At 47.4% G+C, this 17,987-nt stretch overlaps 1 protein-coding gene across 2 annotated transcripts in view; it reads right to left on the bottom strand.

The window, feature by feature from the left end:
* Positions 1–17,987, bottom strand: part of LOC137542515 (lysosomal protective protein-like) — a 109,399-nt gene that overhangs the window by 54,731 nt on the left and 36,681 nt on the right. For both annotated transcript variants that reach the window (XM_068264491.1, XM_068264490.1), the window contains exons 2-5: positions 11,576–11,739; positions 11,377–11,488; positions 2,655–2,705; positions 1,514–1,600 (exon numbers count right to left, since the gene is read on the bottom strand). In XM_068264491.1, the coding sequence (XP_068120592.1) occupies positions 1,514–1,600; positions 2,655–2,705; positions 11,377–11,488; positions 11,576–11,739 (414 nt within the window). The remainder of the gene's footprint in view (positions 1–1,513; positions 1,601–2,654; positions 2,706–11,376; positions 11,489–11,575; positions 11,740–17,987) is intronic.

Below are 17,987 nucleotides of genomic sequence, written 5' to 3'. Positions count from 1 at the left end.
ATAAAGTAGTTAAATGGCAGCAGATACTCCCACAAAATGCAATCAGGTTGGCTGCAGATACCCCCACAAAATGCAATCAGGTTGACTGCAGATACCCCCACAAAATGCAAACAGGTTGGTGGCAGATACCCCCACAAAATGCAAACAGGTTGGCTGCAGATACCCCCACAAAATGCAATCAGGTTGGCTGCAGATACCCCCACAAAATGCAATCCGGTTGGCTGCAGATACCAGCACAAAATGCAATCAGGTTGGTGGCAGATACCCCCACAAAATGCAAGTCCCCCCAGCTTGGAAGGTGGGGCAGCGGGCACAGATCAGTGGGGAAGCCTCCCCCCCTCCCTCACCTAGGAGCCCCCCCTTCTGCGCACCCCCCTCCTCCAGAAGTGCAGCCAGCAGCGAGCGGAGAATAGCTTACCGAGCTTCAGATGATGCTAGCTCCGCTCCGCTCCTCCGCATGCCGCTGCTGCTGCCCTGCTGGTCTCCGTCTCCTGTAGTGACGCTGTCCAATCACGCTCTCGCAGGAAGTACTGCGAGAGCGTGATTGGACAGCGTCACTGTAGGAGACAGAGACCAGCAGGGCAGCAGCGGCATGCGAAGCAGAGCTAGCATCCTCTGAAGCTCTGTAGCTATTCTCCGCTCGCTGCTGGCGGCTGCACTTCTGGTGGAGGGGGGTGCGCGGAAGGGGGGGCCCCTAGGTGAGGAAGGGGGGGAGGCTTCCCCCCCTCCCCGCCGCTCTGTGCCCAATTTCCCCCCTTCCAAGCTGTGCCCCCCTCCCTCTTAGCTCTGGGGCCCCTAGGAGGCGGGGCAGTCGGGGGCCCACCGATGGGACCATCGGTGGTTCGGTGGCTCAGTCCGAGCCTGGTCGGGTCAACTTAATACTGAGGGTACTTCTGGCTACCTAATACTAAGGAGCAGGGGCGTAGCAATAGGGGGTGCAGCGGTAGCGACCGCATCGGGGCCCTTGGGCCAGAGGGGCCCCGAAGGGCCCTCCCTCAACTACAGTATTAGCTCTCTATTGGTCCTGTGCTCATAATAATCACTTCTATAGATACTTTGAATAGTGGTAATCATTAACAAACTGTTTCCCATCCCTTTCTTGCACCTCTGACTCTGTAGTTGCCATTGGCAGGTTTTGGTGCACCGTATCAATTGCTATGTATGAAGTGCTTGGGGGGGGGGGCCCCATTGTAAAACTTGCATCGGGGCCCACAGCTCCTTAGCTACGCCACTGCTAAGGAGCACCTGTAGCTACTTATGACGGGCAAGGGAAGGAAGGGAGAAGTGACAGCCAGCACACTTGCGCTGCGGTTTGGCTGGGGTTTTGTGGGTTCATGGAGGGCAAAGCCTAGGGTGTCAAGACATCTTAGACTTCTGTCGCCTCAACTGATTGTTACATTCAGTTCATGTTGTCCTAACCAATTCTTGTATTGGTGATGGAAATAAAGTAGAAATGAAGGCTTGAAGTAGCTTTCTATATATATAACACATAAAAAAGAGACCACAATCTTACCTGGCTGTCATTTATTATATACTGTTTGTCATCGGAGTAGGAAAATCCAACTCCAGCTGGTGATTCCAGATACAACATATTTGCAATCTAAAGGATCAAAAAAGAAAATCTGTGACAGAAAAAAATTGTGTGAGGTATATACTTATGTCCTCTGCCCATTCCTGACACCCATGCTATTTCACAAAATGTAACTTATGCAAACCTATTTAATAATTAAAGGAAAGGGGAATTTATAGCTATAGCCCAAGTTGTCTTTCTTCAACTTCCCTTTTCTTTCAGTAACAACCCAGTGCTAGAAAGAAGCTGTGCTGAGGTACACGCTGGCTCCTCCCTCTGGTGATAATTTTTTTTAGGAATCGTATTATGCATTACAAATATTGTGAAGCTGTGCTCACAGCCATATGCTTCACTAACAGGAAGTGAGTTGACATCTACAAAGCTGTCTCTAGCTTCTAGTCCAGGCATGGGCAAACTTGGCCCTCCAGCTGTTAAGGAACTACAAATCCCAAATTGCATTTGCCTTTATGAGTCATGACTGTGGCTGTCAGACTCCTGCAATGCATTGTGGGACTTGTAGTTCCTCAACAGCTGGAGGGCCAAGTTTGCCCATGCCTGTTTCTAGTCTCTGGTAGGATCTCAAGAAACCAGGCTCCAAGGGTTGTTAGGGCTATGGTCTGGGATAACATAACATTCTGGGTAAATTATCATAGGTGCTCCCAGTCCATGCCTATAGCTGCATAAGACATTGTACAGTAGACCTGAGGAAGCAGGAAGGTCCTACGAAACGTGCCATCTTTTCCTGTGTCCAATAAAATTATTATCTTTAAACCACACACCTGACGTAAGACTGTTTCATTACCCAGGTTTACCCATTGCATACTACATTCACATTGGGGCGCCTCCTCCCATTTTGTGTACTCAAAAAACGCATCAGGGACAGCATTTGTGTTTGAGAAAAAATGTAATTAGAGAACAGGCATGGCAATAGAAATGGTGCAGTGTGGTTTTTATTATTATGGTGGGGGCGTGATCAAAAAATTGCTTATGTTCTGCATACCTGGTTAGCTTAAAAAGGCTCTAACATTAGCAATTGAGCTCTGAGCTGTAGACTGAAAGTATTAATAGTGCTGGTAAATATTACCTTATTCCAGGAATATTGGTTGTACTTCAGTGTGCTGCCATCTTCTTGAACCTTTCATAAGGGGAAAATGATAAGAAAAATAAGTTCTGTTTTTTAACTTTTTTTTATCTGTTTTTTAAATCATTTTTCAAATCAAACTGATCCTTCCTTCTCTAACTGATGCTAGGTACACATGTTACGCTTTTCCATTCGATAGATGCGTTCAATTGATAAATTCCGTCATGTCGGATATTCCTCTCGATTGTTTTACCGCTCGATTTCTCATAGAAGTGAATGGAAAAAGATAAGGAAAACGAGCGGAAGATAAGTCGAGTGGAGAATCGAGCTGGAAAAAAGTATCGTGTGTACCCAGCATAAGGCCCATCTCCAGACCCAGATTTAATTATATAATCTAAAAGATTAGTTATCAGTTACCTCTGTGTGTGAAATTTGCCTTTTTGTACAGAATAAAAATATATCTTGAAATTGTGATCATATGACTAGAAGCATCTGAGTTTATGGAGTCTGTTTTCAAGTTCTGTGGGTGTGGCTGCAGTTGATACCTTGATTACAACATCCTAGTGTTAACTGTGCAAAATAGCAGTGCACAGTCTAAATCATTCTGAGAGGATTGCAGCCTATTGCAATGATTGTCTATTGTGCAGGAAGTACCCATCATCTGGGCTCCTCCTGACCCGATATGTAATTTATTTGACTAATCATAGAATGTCTACCCTTGCAACAAAAAGGGTATGCCTACACAGATCTAGGAGAACATTTGGGCCTGGTGTGAAGCCCTAATATTGCTCTATATTAACAGAGTAGACTTAAAATTTAGCACAATATAACCATTTTTTATATAAATATATTTATTTATACAAATCTGTATATGCTATTTTCCCCTGTGAGCGTGCATAACCACACCCATCTCTAGCACAGTTAAGCATATAAATGAGCGGTGCTCATAGTTCAGTTAGTAGCTAGTAGAAGGTGAGGTGTTTTTAATTTAGCTGACCCCTGAGCTTTTGGCATGGTTCCCACTAGAACGCTGATAAAAACTAGCATTTTTGCCTGGTTAGAGTAGGACTCACCAGATCGGGGACACTTTGGCGCAGTTGGTGAGCTTAAACGTGTTAAAGCGTAACCAAGAGCCCCTGTCACTGTTTTCCTGTTGTGTGCTGCAGCACCCTCTGTATTTATATATTTCTTATGAAGATTGGGGTTCTCCAGTGCTGCGTGCATGCTTTGCATAGTATTGCATAAAAGTAGGTTTGTGCTGCTCATCCCTTGGCTTATGTATACAGATATACAGTATATATTGGACCTTTAAGTCAATGGGAACCGCTAAAAAAATAAATAAATAAAGATACTTAAGGAAAGGAAAGGCTCTGGGGCCTGTAGAACCTTCCCTCTCCACTCAGGAATCCCTTTTTTCAGCATTGGGTCCCCCGGTAGCATTATTCAACCAAATTGGTCAAATACTGCTTTCTGCTGCTGAAGGAGTCTTCAGGAGCCCGGGTGCTCCTGAAGACAGGTAGTTCCATACTGTGCCTGCGTGAGCATGCTCCCTCTCGCTCTGGCAGGCGCAGTATGGAGCCGCGGCCACCTGTCTTCGAGACCACTCTGCTCCCGAAGACTTCTGAATCCTCTTCCGGCGGGGGATTGAAACGGGGGAGCCAGCACTGCAACGAGGGCACCATGAGAAGAGCTGGAAGGCTCTATGGGACCCAGAGCCTTCCCTCTCCTTAGGTAAGCATCTGGTTCATTTTTATTTTTTTTAATTCCCATTAGGTTAAAAAGGAACATTGAAGTCGGAAAAGGGAACACAGGAAATTTTCCTCCAAATAGGGACTGGTGTGCCCAATGTGCAGTATGCACTCAACTACACATACTGGAGGCCGAGGGCATAACTAGAGGGGAGCAGTCCCTGTGACCACAGGGGGGCCCCCAACTGCTACTTCATTCCTTCCAATAAAAAAGTTCATTCTTCAGATCAGGTGTTTTTGTGGCTAGACTTGTTATGGGTGTGAAGATTATGATGGCCACACTTGCTTTATGACCCTGCCAAGATGAGCCTGCAGGCTGTGAGAGGCACCAGGGGTTAGCAAGGGAAAGAGTGTGAACATTGGGGGGTCCCATCGAAGTTATGTTCAGGGGGCCCATGATTTGTAGTTATGCCCCTGCTGAAGGCCTGGTGATCACAATAGTCAGTGTGCCTTTTATTTACGTAATGCTGCTACTCTCTCCAATCAGTTTCACCTGCCATGCAGAAGACTGCCTACTATCAGCCAGGCAGCGCGCACTGATAGCTTTTAATTAGTAGCAATAATGCACAATGTAAATAAACACTGTGCGGCCTTCTGCAAATGTTAAGCTACAAGGGCTATGGCCAGGGGCATAACTAGAAATTACTGGGCCCTAGAGATGCGAACTTGTTCGCTCGAACATCGGTGGTTCCGGGTGAACCGCAAACTTTATGCGAGTTCGACCCGCCCCCTATGCTACATCATTAGGCTACACTTTGACCCTCTACATCACAGTCAGCAGACACAGGGCAGCCAATCAGGCTACACTCCCTCCTAGCGCAGATTAGAGAATGCTTAGTAAGGCTGTTGTTAGGCTTGTTAGCTTGTTCCTTGCTGATACTTATTACCAAGAAGCACCCCAAAACAGCTCTTTTGAGAGCTAATGTTCTTTTGATTATTTTTTTTGTGTGGTCAATTGACACTTACATATACAGCCCTGTCAGTCGCAGCTGGCCCTCGCTAATTGCTATACTATGCAAGGCCCAGCACATTTAGTGACCTGTTCATGTTTACTGCACCTGAGTGACAGCAGCATGCAGTGTTATATACCAGTCACTGCACCTGGTCACGGTACCTGTGTGTGTGACAGCTGCACATTTGTAATACCAGTCACTGCATACCTATTCATGTTTACTGCACCTGCGTGACAGCAAGCATTGTTATATACCAGTCACTGCATACCTGTTCACGGTACCTGTGTGTGTGACAGCTGCACATTTGTAATACCAGTCACCGCATACCTGTTCATGTATACTGCACCTGTGTGACAGCAGCACGCAGTGTTATATACCAGTCACTGCACCTGTTCACAGTACCTGTGTGTGTGACAGCTGCACATTTGTAATACCAGTCACTGCATACCTGTTCATGTTTACTGCACCTGCGTGACAGCAGCACATAGTGTTATATACCAGTCACTGCATACCTGTTCAAGGTACCTGTGTGTGTGACAGCTGCACATTGTATTGATACCAGTCACTGCATAATTTTCACTGCATCTGTGACTGCACATTGTATTATACCTGGGAGTCAGTGCATACCTTTCACTTGAATGGATGGCAGACTTGCCCTCCAAAACAGATTTGCGTTAAAGGATTTCAAGTGTACTCATCATTATACAGGGCCTTGAAAGAGTCCTGTATTGTTATTTTTCATCACTACCTCCAGAGTCGGGACTTGCGTGTTGGATGTGTGGTGGTAGCCGTTTCTCAGGCTCCCACTCCGTACCAGAATCAAACCCTGATTCCCCAGCCATACACTTTCTTTAACAATGGTAAAGAAAGAACCATCGACAGTCTGAGCAGCGATGAACCCCTGGACTACTGGGTGCGCAGGCTTGACCTGTGGCCAGAGCTGTCACAATTTGCCATCCAACTTCTGGCTTGCCCTGCTTCACGCGTCCTAGAAAGGACCTTCGGCGCAGCTGGAGGCATTGTCAGTGAGAAGAGAAGTCGCCTAGGTCAAAAAAAGTTTTCAGTACCTCACCTTTATTATGAACAGGGCCGGCCTTAGGTTTCACAGCGCCCTGAGCGTAACCAGATTTTGGTGCCCCCCCCCCATCCTCTTCACGCGCACGCACGCACGCACGCACACACAGACACAGATCACACAGACCACACACACACACGCAGATCAAATACACACGCAGATCACACACACACATGCAGATCTCACACACACGCATGCAGATCACACAGACACAGATCACACACATGCAGATCACACACACAAAGATCACACAGATGCAGATCACACACACACACATGCAGATCTCACACACACATGCAGATCTTACACACACATGCAAATTACACACACATGCCATAGATAAATCGGTGCTGCCAAGAACATGCCTGATCAATAGTGCAACCAATTTGGGGATGAAATTGGTTGCATGTATTGATTGGACATGCTGCAAGATGTAGGGCTGGCATGCTCGATCAGGTGCACGGTAGTAATAGAGTGCAATATCAGGATGAGGAGCAAAACTCCCTGAGCTGTCCCCCCAATGTAAAATGTGCCCCCCTCCCCCGCAGCCCTGTGTAGTATACTTTACCTGTCGGTGGCCGCCTCTGGCTTTGGGGTCCATCCTCATACACGTGTCCCACTTGGTTGCTGGCGTATACGTGGGTGCATGCGTGAAGTCACACACGTACCCACGTACATGCCGGCAACTACGTGGGGTGTGTGTTTGGAAGTAGTGCGGAGACAGCCAGCAACAGACACCGACAGGTAAAGTATACTGCACAAGCCACGAATTGGGGGGGGGCATGATGGATATTTAAATTAGGGGGGCATCGGAGAGGCGTCGTCACAAAACTGATTCCTGAGAGAATCGCCTGTGGTGTATGGGCAGCCGGCAGATCTCTCTCCGATCAGAGAGAGATCGGTCTCTTAGTCGATCTGCCCATGTATGGGCACCTTATAATAAAAATACTAAGGACTGTGTGGAAGGGAGAGAGGCATGAGAATGGGGAGGGAGATAGATGTGGGAAATAAAAAAGTGGGACATCAGAAAGAAGGGAAGATAAAGTGGTAGAGGCAGAGGAGATCCTGTGGAGAGATGAATAGTTTCTCACAAGTGCTCCAGTCTTTATTCAGTGTGGCCGGGACGTGCAGGGCAGCACGGTGGCGTAGAGGTTAGCTCTCTCGCCTTGCAGCGCTGGGTCCCTGGTTCGAATCCCAGCCAGGGCACTATCTGCAAATAGTTTGTATGTTCTCTCCGTGTCTGCGTGGGTTTCCTCCGGGCACTCAGGTTTCCTCCCACATTCCAAAAACATACGGATAAGTTAATTGGCTCCCCCTAAAAATTGGCCCTAGACTACAGTACTTACACTATATAATATAGACATATGGCAATGGTAGGGATTAGATTGTGAGCTCCTTTGAGGGACAGATAGTGACAAGATATATAAATATATATACATTGTACAGTGCTGCGTAATATGTCGGCGCTATATAAATACTAAATAATAATAATAATAATACTATGGTGAGAAGTGAGAAAGCAGAGAGGGGGAGGAGGTCCGGGGGACACTGCAGAGATAACAGATCAAAGTCAGACCGAAAGTAAACTAGTTTTAATTGTCCAGCTTAATTAACACAGCACTCAGCTCCACTATCACCTCTCCTGCCAGAGGAGCTTCCAGCTGCAGCACTCCGATCTCTCTCCCCCCTGCTGTGCAGATCCATCTCTGGCTGAGAGAGGCTATAGCCAAACTTGCCGCTCTGCAGCCTCACTGTCCATGTCGCAAACAGCTCTTTGCTCAGCTCCCCAGGCATTCTTCTGAATTAATTTGTAAGGGCTTTGCTTGATGACCTCACCAAGCGAGGACCCTTAAAGCCACCATTCAGAAAAGTGCCCCAAGAGCTGAGCAAAGCTGCTGGTGTTTGCGAGATTGAAGGTGAGAGCCAGAGCCACTGCCTGCACCGTTCCCTAGGAGGGAGGGAGGGAGGGAAGGGAGCTCAGAGCGGGGACATTAATCAGAGGGAATGAGGGAAGCTGTGCAGGGGAAGACACTTTTATGGAAGGAGGGAAGCGTGCGCCCCCCTTGAAGCCGGCGCCCTGAGCGACAAAGGCCGGCCATGATTATGAATTATGAGGCATGGATCCCAGAGGGCTACTGCCTGCCCGGAGACTTAATAAGTCAGTCCCCACACACACAGCATCTCTGCTTGCACACAGTGTGACTGCCTGCCCCAAGACTAATGGCCCATACTCACGGGCTACAATTGTCGCCGCAACACGCGGCGCGCGCGTGTTGCGGTGCTAGGTCACCCGTGAGTATGGGCCGTCGCACGGGCGCGCACCCCAAACTGTCGCCCGTCGCTGAAGTCGCCAGGCGATTGAAAGTTTCAATCGCCTGGCGACAGTCGCCGCCGCACCTCCGCCGCAACTGTCGCTAGTCCGCGTGAGTACGCGGACTAGCAACAGCAACCTCCATTGAGGTATGCGGAGCTTCCGGTGGGGGGGAGGAGGAACGTCGGCGACAGCTTCCGTCGCGCCGCTGGTCCCTCTTCCACGTGTGTACGCGGAGGGACCTGGCGAGGAGCTGTCGCCGGCCTGTCGCCCACACGCTCACGTGTGCTGGCGACAGGCCACTTTTGCTGCCCGTGAGTATGGGCCATCAGTCAGTTTCCACACAGCATCTCTGCTTGACTGCCTTCTCCGCCACCACCAACAGGGTCCAGGACTCCAGGTAGATTCCTGAACAAAAAGAATAATGTTTTTTCTGGTGCGTGTACACAGGGCCGGCCCTAGACTTTTTGCCGCCTGAGGCATAATAAGAAAAAATTGCCCCCCCCCAGCCGTGGGTGGGGGGGGGGGCGCCGAGCTGGAGGGGTAGCTGACAGAAAGGGGGTATTGGGCCTAGAGGTGGGGAGGGGGGTAGGATCCCCCCCTCCCTTGCCTGGGTCCCCCGATCTGCGCTCCTCCTCCAGCGTTAAGTAACCTGCTGCGTGCATAAAGATGAAGAGGCAACGGGCGGGGGAATCACTCACCTCTTCCGCGTTCCATCGTGCGCTCCACCGACGTCACTTCCTGCAAGGCCGTCCACTTACAATACAGTGAGCGGCGTTGCCGGAAGTGGTGTCAGTGGAGCACACGATGGAACGCGGAAGAGGTGGGTGATTCCCCCGCCCGTTGCCTCTTCATCTTTATGCACGCAGCTGGTTACTTAACGCTGGAGGAGGAGCGCAGATCGGGGGACCCAGGCGAGGGAGGGGGGGGTCCGACCCCCCTCCCCACCGCTAGGCCCAATACCCCCTTTCTGCCAGCTACCCCTCCAGCTCGGCGGGCGGCACCCAGCATCCACAGACAGGCGGGTGCCGCCCCCCCAGATCTGCTGCCTGAGGCAAATGTTTCACCCCGCCTCATGACGCCCCTGGCTATGGCCCACTAGAGCACTAAAATGCCTGGAGCACAATTTTAAATTTTAATTCCTTCGGGTTGCTGGGTGCGTAATTTAAAAATCCAGAATATTCTCGAGCCTTAAAGTGAATGTTAACAAAAAAACAAAACATATACTTGCCTATGGAGAGTGAAGGCTCTGGGACCTATAGAGCCTTCTCGCTCGTCTCACGATCCTCTTGTTCCAACCAGTGCTGTCACCCCCAGGAGCGCTATCCAACCAATCGGTCGAATACTGCTCTGTACCGCCGTGGGAGGCTTCAGAAGTTTTCATACTGCCAGGGCCGGGTTTACCATTAGGCACTGTAGGCATGTGCCTACAGGCGCCTGATGATGGGAAGGCGGCACACTCCCTTCACCTAGTGCTTCCTTCCCTGTGCAGAGCGTAAATGAAAGGTTACTCACCCAGCTCACTGCATACCACTGACAAAATCTCCCTCCAGTCAGGAGCACCACTAGCTACTTAGTATTAGGTAGCCAGAGGTACCCTTAGTATTAAGGGGCACCTGTAGCTACCTATGACAGGCAAGGGAAGTAAGGGAGACGTGACAGCTGGGTCAGCCAGCACACTTGTGGTGTGGTTCGGTGGGTTCATGGAGGGTGAACTCTAGGGTGCCAGGACATCTGTGCCTATAGGCTCCTGTGATGTAAATCTGGACCTGCATACTGCGCATGTGCGAGCGTGCTGTCTCGCACTCACACATGCGCAGTACGGAGCCACCCGTCTTTGCCCGTCTTCAGTAATTCAACCTAAAAGGTGAAACTACTGTATGAAATAGACTCATTACATGAAAAGTGTGATGTTTTAAGCCTGTATTTGTTAAAATTTGGTGATTACGGCTTCCAGCTTACGAATCCCAACATCTTAAATCATTAGAATATTGCGAAAATGATAAATATTCTAGGCTCGAAGTGTCAGACTCTAATCAGCTAATTTATCCAAAACGTCCGTTCCCACTTCATACATTACTGTAGCTTCTCCTTTTAAGCTGAATTACTGAAATAAATTAACCAGGGCCAGTTCTCTCATGTAGCAAGGTAAAACATTTGCATCAGGCGCAGAGATTACAGGGGCAGCATTTTTGTAACAGCATGCAGTCAGAGTAGGAGGAGAAGCGAGAGGAGAGTAAGGTGAAAAGGTCATTATTAGGGAAAACAGCTTATTATGCTGTGTGAGGAGTCTGAGAGTGAGTGAGGAGGGGGAAACAGGAGAGCAGCAATGTTTCATTTGACTTGCACAGCAGAAGGGAGGAGGTGGCACCGCTGTCCTGACTGAGGAGGGGGCGCATCCTCACAAGTTTTTCTCAGGCAGAAAAAAGTCTAGAACGGGCCCTGAAATTAACCTTTTTCACGATATTCTGATTTCTTGAGTTTCACCTGTATGTAGGCCCATTATCTGTACTCAACTTTAATTCTGCTTTGAACCACTTCGTATTGACACATGTGAGTTGCCAAGTGAGTTTGGTAAAGTCAGAAACTGCTGGTGGTTTCTGACTTAAAAGAAGAAATAGGGGAATTATTGACACACCAGGAATGGGCCGTGTCCTGCCAGGAAGCCAGCAAGGGAGCTGCAGCCGGGACCTCCGTTCAGCCATAGGACCACTGGACTGGAGCTTGGATCCTGCTGTGCCTCCACAAACCTAAGCAAAGCAAAGATTAGATGCACAGTTAAAAAAAAGTGCTTTCAATGAGGAACTAGATAGGATATCTGGCATAAGGGAACTCACCAGTAATGCAAGTATTTGCCACCAGTTGCATTCAGATACCCAGAATAGTGCCGGAAAGGTGGCTGCTTATCCAATCCTGGTAAGTTAGAGATTAGATCTTCTTGGGGAGCAGCTTCTGTGGAAAGTGCCCCAAGGAGCATACAGCAGTAGAGCAATAGCACCATCTGGGATTCAGAATCAGAAGACAGTTATTCAATGTGAAAATAGCAAAAATCTATTAACCCTTCGCACACTCACATGCAAATGTTCAAACAAATGCATTCACATATTCACTCATCCAGGCACAACTGTTATCCCTACAGCTAAATTAAAAGCCAGGGTTTTAGTTCACAGAAGAATGCATTCTTATGCTTAGTCACCTATACTGCGCAGAAGTACCCAGGTAAACATAGGTGTCCTAACTCTGGCCCTGTAACATGCATAGTGCAGACATGCAAACACATTCCTTGCATCAAACCTATCAATGGATTAGGAGCACACATCCTAACTTCCTCTCCTGGGAAAGACGGTGCATCTTACCAATCGCACAAGGGAGCTAACGTTATGTGTCCACGTGCACCATGCGCATACACCAGCATAAGCTGTGTGCATGCTGACAAATACATACAGGGGAAGGAGGGAGTGCACTGAATTGGACCCTAGCCACAGGGGTCAGTAGTAAAATGGAAATACATATATCCAGGCACATCGCCTCTAGTTAGGACATTAAATAAATTATTAGGGAAAGGGAGGTGCTGAAGGGGGTGTGGCTAGAAAACAGCAAAAATCTATTAACCCTTCGCACACTCACATGCAAATGTTCAAACAAATGCATTCACATATTCACTCATCCAGGCACAACTGTTATCCCTACAGCTAAATTAAAAGCCAGGGTTTTAGTTCACAGAAGAATGCATTCTTATGCTTAGTCACCTATACTGCGCAGAAGTACCCAGGTAAACATAGGTGTCCTAACTCTGGCCCTGTAACATGCATAGTGCAGACATGCAAACACATTCCTTGCATCAAACCTATCAATGGATTAGGAGCACACATCCTAACTTCCTCTCCTGGGAAAGACGGTGCATCTTACCAATCGCACAAGGGAGCTAACGTTATGTGTCCACGTGCACCATGCGCATACACCAGCATATGCATATGCTGGTGTATGCGCATGGTGCACGTGGACACATAACGTTAGCTCCCTTGTGCGATTGGTAAGATGCACCGTCTTTCCCAGGAGAGGAAGTTAGGATGTGTGCTCCTAATCCATTGATAGGTTTGATGCAAGGAATGTGTTTGCATGTCTGCACTATGCATGTTACAGGGCCAGAGTTAGGACACCTATGTTTACCTGGGTACTTCTGCGCAGTATAGGTGACTAAGCATAAGAATGCATTCTTCTGTGAACTAAAACCCTGGCTTTTAATTTAGCTGTAGGGATAACAGTTGTGCCTGGATGAGTGAATATGTGAATGCATTTGTTTGAACATTTGCATGTGAGTGTGCGAAGGGTTAATAGATTTTTGCTGTTTTCTAGCCACACCCCCTTCAGCACCTCCCTTTCCCTAATAATTTATTTAATGTCCTAACTAGAGGCGATGTGCCTGGATATATGTATTTCCATTTTACTACTGACCCCTGTGGCTAGGGTCCAATTCAGTGCACTCCCTCCTTCCCCTGTATGTATTTGTCAGCATGCACACAGCTTATGCTGGTGTATGCGCATGGTGCACGTGGACACATAACGTTAGCTCCCTTGTGCGATTGGTAAGATGCACCGTCTTTCCCAGGAGAGGAAGTTAGGATGTGTGCTCCTAATCCATTGATAGGTTTGATGCAAGGAATGTGTTTGCATGTCTGCACTATGCATGTTACAGGGCCAGAGTTAGGACACCTATGTTTACCTGGGTACTTCTGCGCAGTATAGGTGACTAAGCATAAGAATGCATTCTTCTGTGAACTAAAACCCTGGCTTTTAATTTAGCTGTAGGGATAACAGTTGTGCCTGGATGAGTGAATATGTGAATGCATTTGTTTGAACATTTGCATGTGAGTGTGCGAAGGGTTAATAGATTTTTGCTGTTTTCTAGCCACACCCCCTTCAGCACCTCCCTTTCCCTAATAATTTATTTAATGTCCTAACTAGAGGCGATGTGCCTGGATATATGTATTTCCATTTTACTACTGACCCCTGTGGCTAGGGTCCAATTCAGTGCACTCCCTCCTTCCCCTGTATGTATTTGTCAGCATGCACACAGCTTATGCTGGTGTATGCGCATGGTGCACGTGGACACATAACGTTAGCTCCCTTGTGCGATTGGTAAGATGCACCGTCTTTCCCAGGAGAGGAAGTTAGGATGTGTGCTCCTAATCCATTGATAGGTTTGATGCAAGGAATGTGTTTGCATGTCTGCACTATGCATGTTACAGGGCCAGAGTTAGGACACCTATGTTTACCTGGGTACTTCTGCGCAGTATAGGTGACTAAGCATAAGAATGCATTCTTCTGTGAACTAAAACCCTGGCTTTTAATTTAGCTGTAGGGATAACAGTTGTGCCTGGATGAGTGAATATGTGAATGCATTTGTTTGAACATTTGCATGTGAGTGTGCGAAGGGTTAATAGATTTTTGCTGTTTTCTAGCCACACCCCCTTCAGCACCTCCCTTTCCCTAATAATTTATTTAATGTCCTAACTAGAGGCGATGTGCCTGGATATATGTATTTCCATTTTACTACTGACCCCTGTGGCTAGGGTCCAATTCAGTGCACTCCCTCCTTCCCCTGTATGTATTTGTCAGCATGCACACAGCTTATGCTGGTGTATGCGCATGGTGCACGTGGACACATAACGTTAGCTCCCTTGTGCGATTGGTAAGATGCACCGTCTTTCCCAGGAGAGGAAGTTAGGATGTGTGCTCCTAATCCATTGATAGGTTTGATGCAAGGAATGTGTTTGCATGTCTGCACTATGCATGTTACAGGGCCAGAGTTAGGACACCTATGTTTACCTGGGTACTTCTGCGCAGTATAGGTGACTAAGCATAAGAATGCATTCTTCTGTGAACTAAAACCCTGGCTTTTAATTTAGCTGTAGGGATAACAGTTGTGCCTGGATGAGTGAATATGTGAATGCATTTGTTTGAACATTTGCATGTGAGTGTGCGAAGGGTTAATAGATTTTTGCTGTTTTCTAGCCACACCCCCTTCAGCACCTCCCTTTCCCTAATAATTTATTTAATGTCCTAACTAGAGGCGATGTGCCTGGATATATGTATTTCCAGTTATTCAATGTGAACGTGTGTCAAGAAACCTGAAGTAATCAGTTCCAACTGTTAGGCCTAGTGCACACCAGAGCGGTTCGGCTGCGTTTTGCGATCCGCTTGCGGCTGCGGATACGCTTGGGTAATGTATTTCAATGGGCTGGTGCACACCAGAGCGGGAGGCGTTTTGCAGAAACGCATACTCCCGGGGTGAGGCATTTTTTGGATTGTGGATGCGTTTCTGCCTCAATGTTAAGTATAGGAAAAACGCAAACCGCTCTGAAAAACGCCTGTTCAGAGCAGTTTTGCCAGCGTTTTTGTTACAGAAGCTATTCAGTTAGGCCTGGTGCACACCAAAAACCGCTAGCAGATCCGCAAAATGCTAGCAGATTTTGAAACGCTTTTTCTTCTTTTTCTGCAGCGTTTCAGCTAGCATTTTGCGGTTTTGGGAAGCGTTTTTGGTGTAGTAGATTTCATGTATTGTTACAGTAAAGCTGTTACTGAACAGCTACTGTAACAAAAAACGCCTGGCAAACCGCTCTGAAGTGCCGTTTTTCAGAGCGGTTTGCGTTTTTCCTATACTTAACATTGAGGCAGAAACGCATCCGCAATCCAAAATCTGCAGCAGCCGGGAGTATGCGTTTCTGCAAAACGCCTCTCGCTCTGGTGTGCACCAGCCCATTGAAATACATTACCCTAGCGGATCCGCACCCGCAAGCGGATCGCAAACCGCAGCAGAACCGCTCTGGTGTGCACTAGGCCTAACAGCTTTACTGTAACAATATATTAAATCTACTACACCAAAACCGCTACACAAAACCGCAAAACGCTAGCTGAAACACTACAGAAAAAGAAGAAAAAGCGTTTCAAAATCTGCTAGCATTTTGCGGATCTGCTAGCGGTTTTTGGTGTGCACCAGGCCAAAGAGTTTTTTTTGTATCTTGTACCTTTTTGTACCTTGGAGTCTGCTTATTCTCATCTATACGAATGTGCCTCATAAACTTCTCTGAATTTGGTAATAGTGATTTATTTCATGCCCACATATTTTTGGAAAATGTGTTATCGTTGTAATCATGTGTGTATGTTTATGAATATTCTTATTTGTGATATTTTTACAAAAAAATTGGCTCATGTGATTTTAGTATCTACCAACAAGTTCTCTGTGTCTGTCTAAAACAAGTCCTTGTATTCTGGTCATGCCTTTTTAGAATTGCTTTAAAGGAACACTATCGATGAACATATTGTAATGCTGGGTGGTCAGAATTTCTGACCACCCGGCGCAACAAGGCTAAGTAGCTGGATAATGGAAGAGGCTCCACAGATGGACACAGGAATAATAAACAAGGGAACAAGATTGCCCAGAGCAACTGCAGCTCTGGGCCGCCTATCAGGCTAGATGCTATGTGATACAATACACAACAGACGTAATCGGTATCAGGCTTGGGTCATACACGTTAATTCAGATGTCAGTCGTATTGGAAGGATTAGGCAGATTCGTAGGCAAAGGTCGGTACACAATACAATATTACAATAATACAATACTTACTGACTAGAGTACATATATATCGTGCTGATGCGCAATATATGAAATGTAGCTCTCAAAATTACTCACTAGCTAAAGCACAAGTAATGATAATTAACAAGACAGACAACAGACAGACAGACGGAATGCTCAGCTAATCTAGTTGCTGTTTCAGCGATGGCGATATTCACACTGAGATAGACAAGACTAACAGGTAGGAGCGAACTAATGGCAACTGCTGCTATAGTTCGTCCTCAAGAACAAGGCTAGAAGGAATACTACCAGTCACCAACGTGGTGCTGGCAGAATCTAACTATCAGTATCAGAAGATGTGAGAAAATGCGGAAAAGCCGCCGCGTGTGTTCAGAACAAGGCGGCTGATTCCGCGTCCAACGCGGCGGTTTGCACACGTAGGCCTACATCTACTATTATGGCTGAGTGCGGAGAAACCACCGCATACCCTGATAGCGGTGCGGCTGGTTCCGCGTCCAGCGCGGCGGGGGGTACACAACACATGGCTGGTGTGGCTGGGACTGATAGTCCACACAGGTTCAGAAGGGCGCGCGCACGCGCTGAGAGGCAGAACTTTTATGACAGCCAGAAGGGAGTCAGCTGACCAAGCCGGTCAGCTGACGATTCAACCAGTTCCCATTGGTCCAGCACTTAGGGGAGGCGCTGGAGAGCGCTGTGCTATATATACTGGGTGCTGGTCATTAACTGGTTGTCTGCCATTGCGATCACTACGTGGAAGCACTCAGACCTTTTGTTAGATTCTGTGTTACCAGTTGTTATATCCAGACTAGTTCCAGGGTGTTGATGATCAAGGACCTCACACCCAAATTAGGGACTTGTATTACCATTCTGTTATACTTCAGACTAGTTCCAGGGTGTTGATGATCACGGACCTCACACCCAGACTAGGGAATTGTATTACCATTCTGTTATACTTCAGACTAGTTCCAGGGTGTTGATGATCACGGAGCTCACACCAAGACTAGGCATTGTTTATTATCTGTTATGACCTTCTGCTTTCCTGACTACTCTTCTGATTACTGATTCGGTACTTCGCTATATCTGTTATTCTGTTGCCAAACTCTGCATGTCTTAAGGATCACTGTATCTGTCTCCTGTCTTTGTACTTATCTGTCCGTGTGTTGCCGACCTGGCTTGCCCGACTTGGAGAGCTATCTCCCTACCTTAGAGACAGTTCACAGATCATTAGTGACACCCTCCTATTTGGTGTCACTGACGCTCTGGTCCTTCCATCTCCTTGCCTGGCTCCTCCCTTCGGGAGATTCTCAGGTTACTGGAAGGCACTTGTTCTCTTTTGCAGTACAGTCTACTGCTCTGATACCTGTTCTCCAGGTATTGTCCTCAAAGTATTTACTGTTGCACCAAAACACTCATATCTCTCCAGGGTCCAGAGGTTAGTGATATATCTGATTATCGGTGATACTGCAGATCATCAATAATCGGGTATATATCTGTATTCTTGGTGATACTGCAGATCACCAATAATCAGACCCTCTCTGTGTTACACCGATCGTTACAGAACAGCAGACCAAATACAAATGGACGCACTCATCAGCCGTCTAGGCACACTTACCACTATGGTGGAAAATATCAACCAAGTGCTGGGTAACCAT

Source organism: Hyperolius riggenbachi, chromosome 12 (assembly GCF_040937935.1).
Source record: "Hyperolius riggenbachi isolate aHypRig1 chromosome 12, aHypRig1.pri, whole genome shotgun sequence".
Taxonomy (NCBI): Eukaryota; Metazoa; Chordata; class Amphibia; order Anura; family Hyperoliidae; genus Hyperolius; species Hyperolius riggenbachi.
This window is presented reverse-complemented; position numbering and strand designations above follow the sequence as displayed.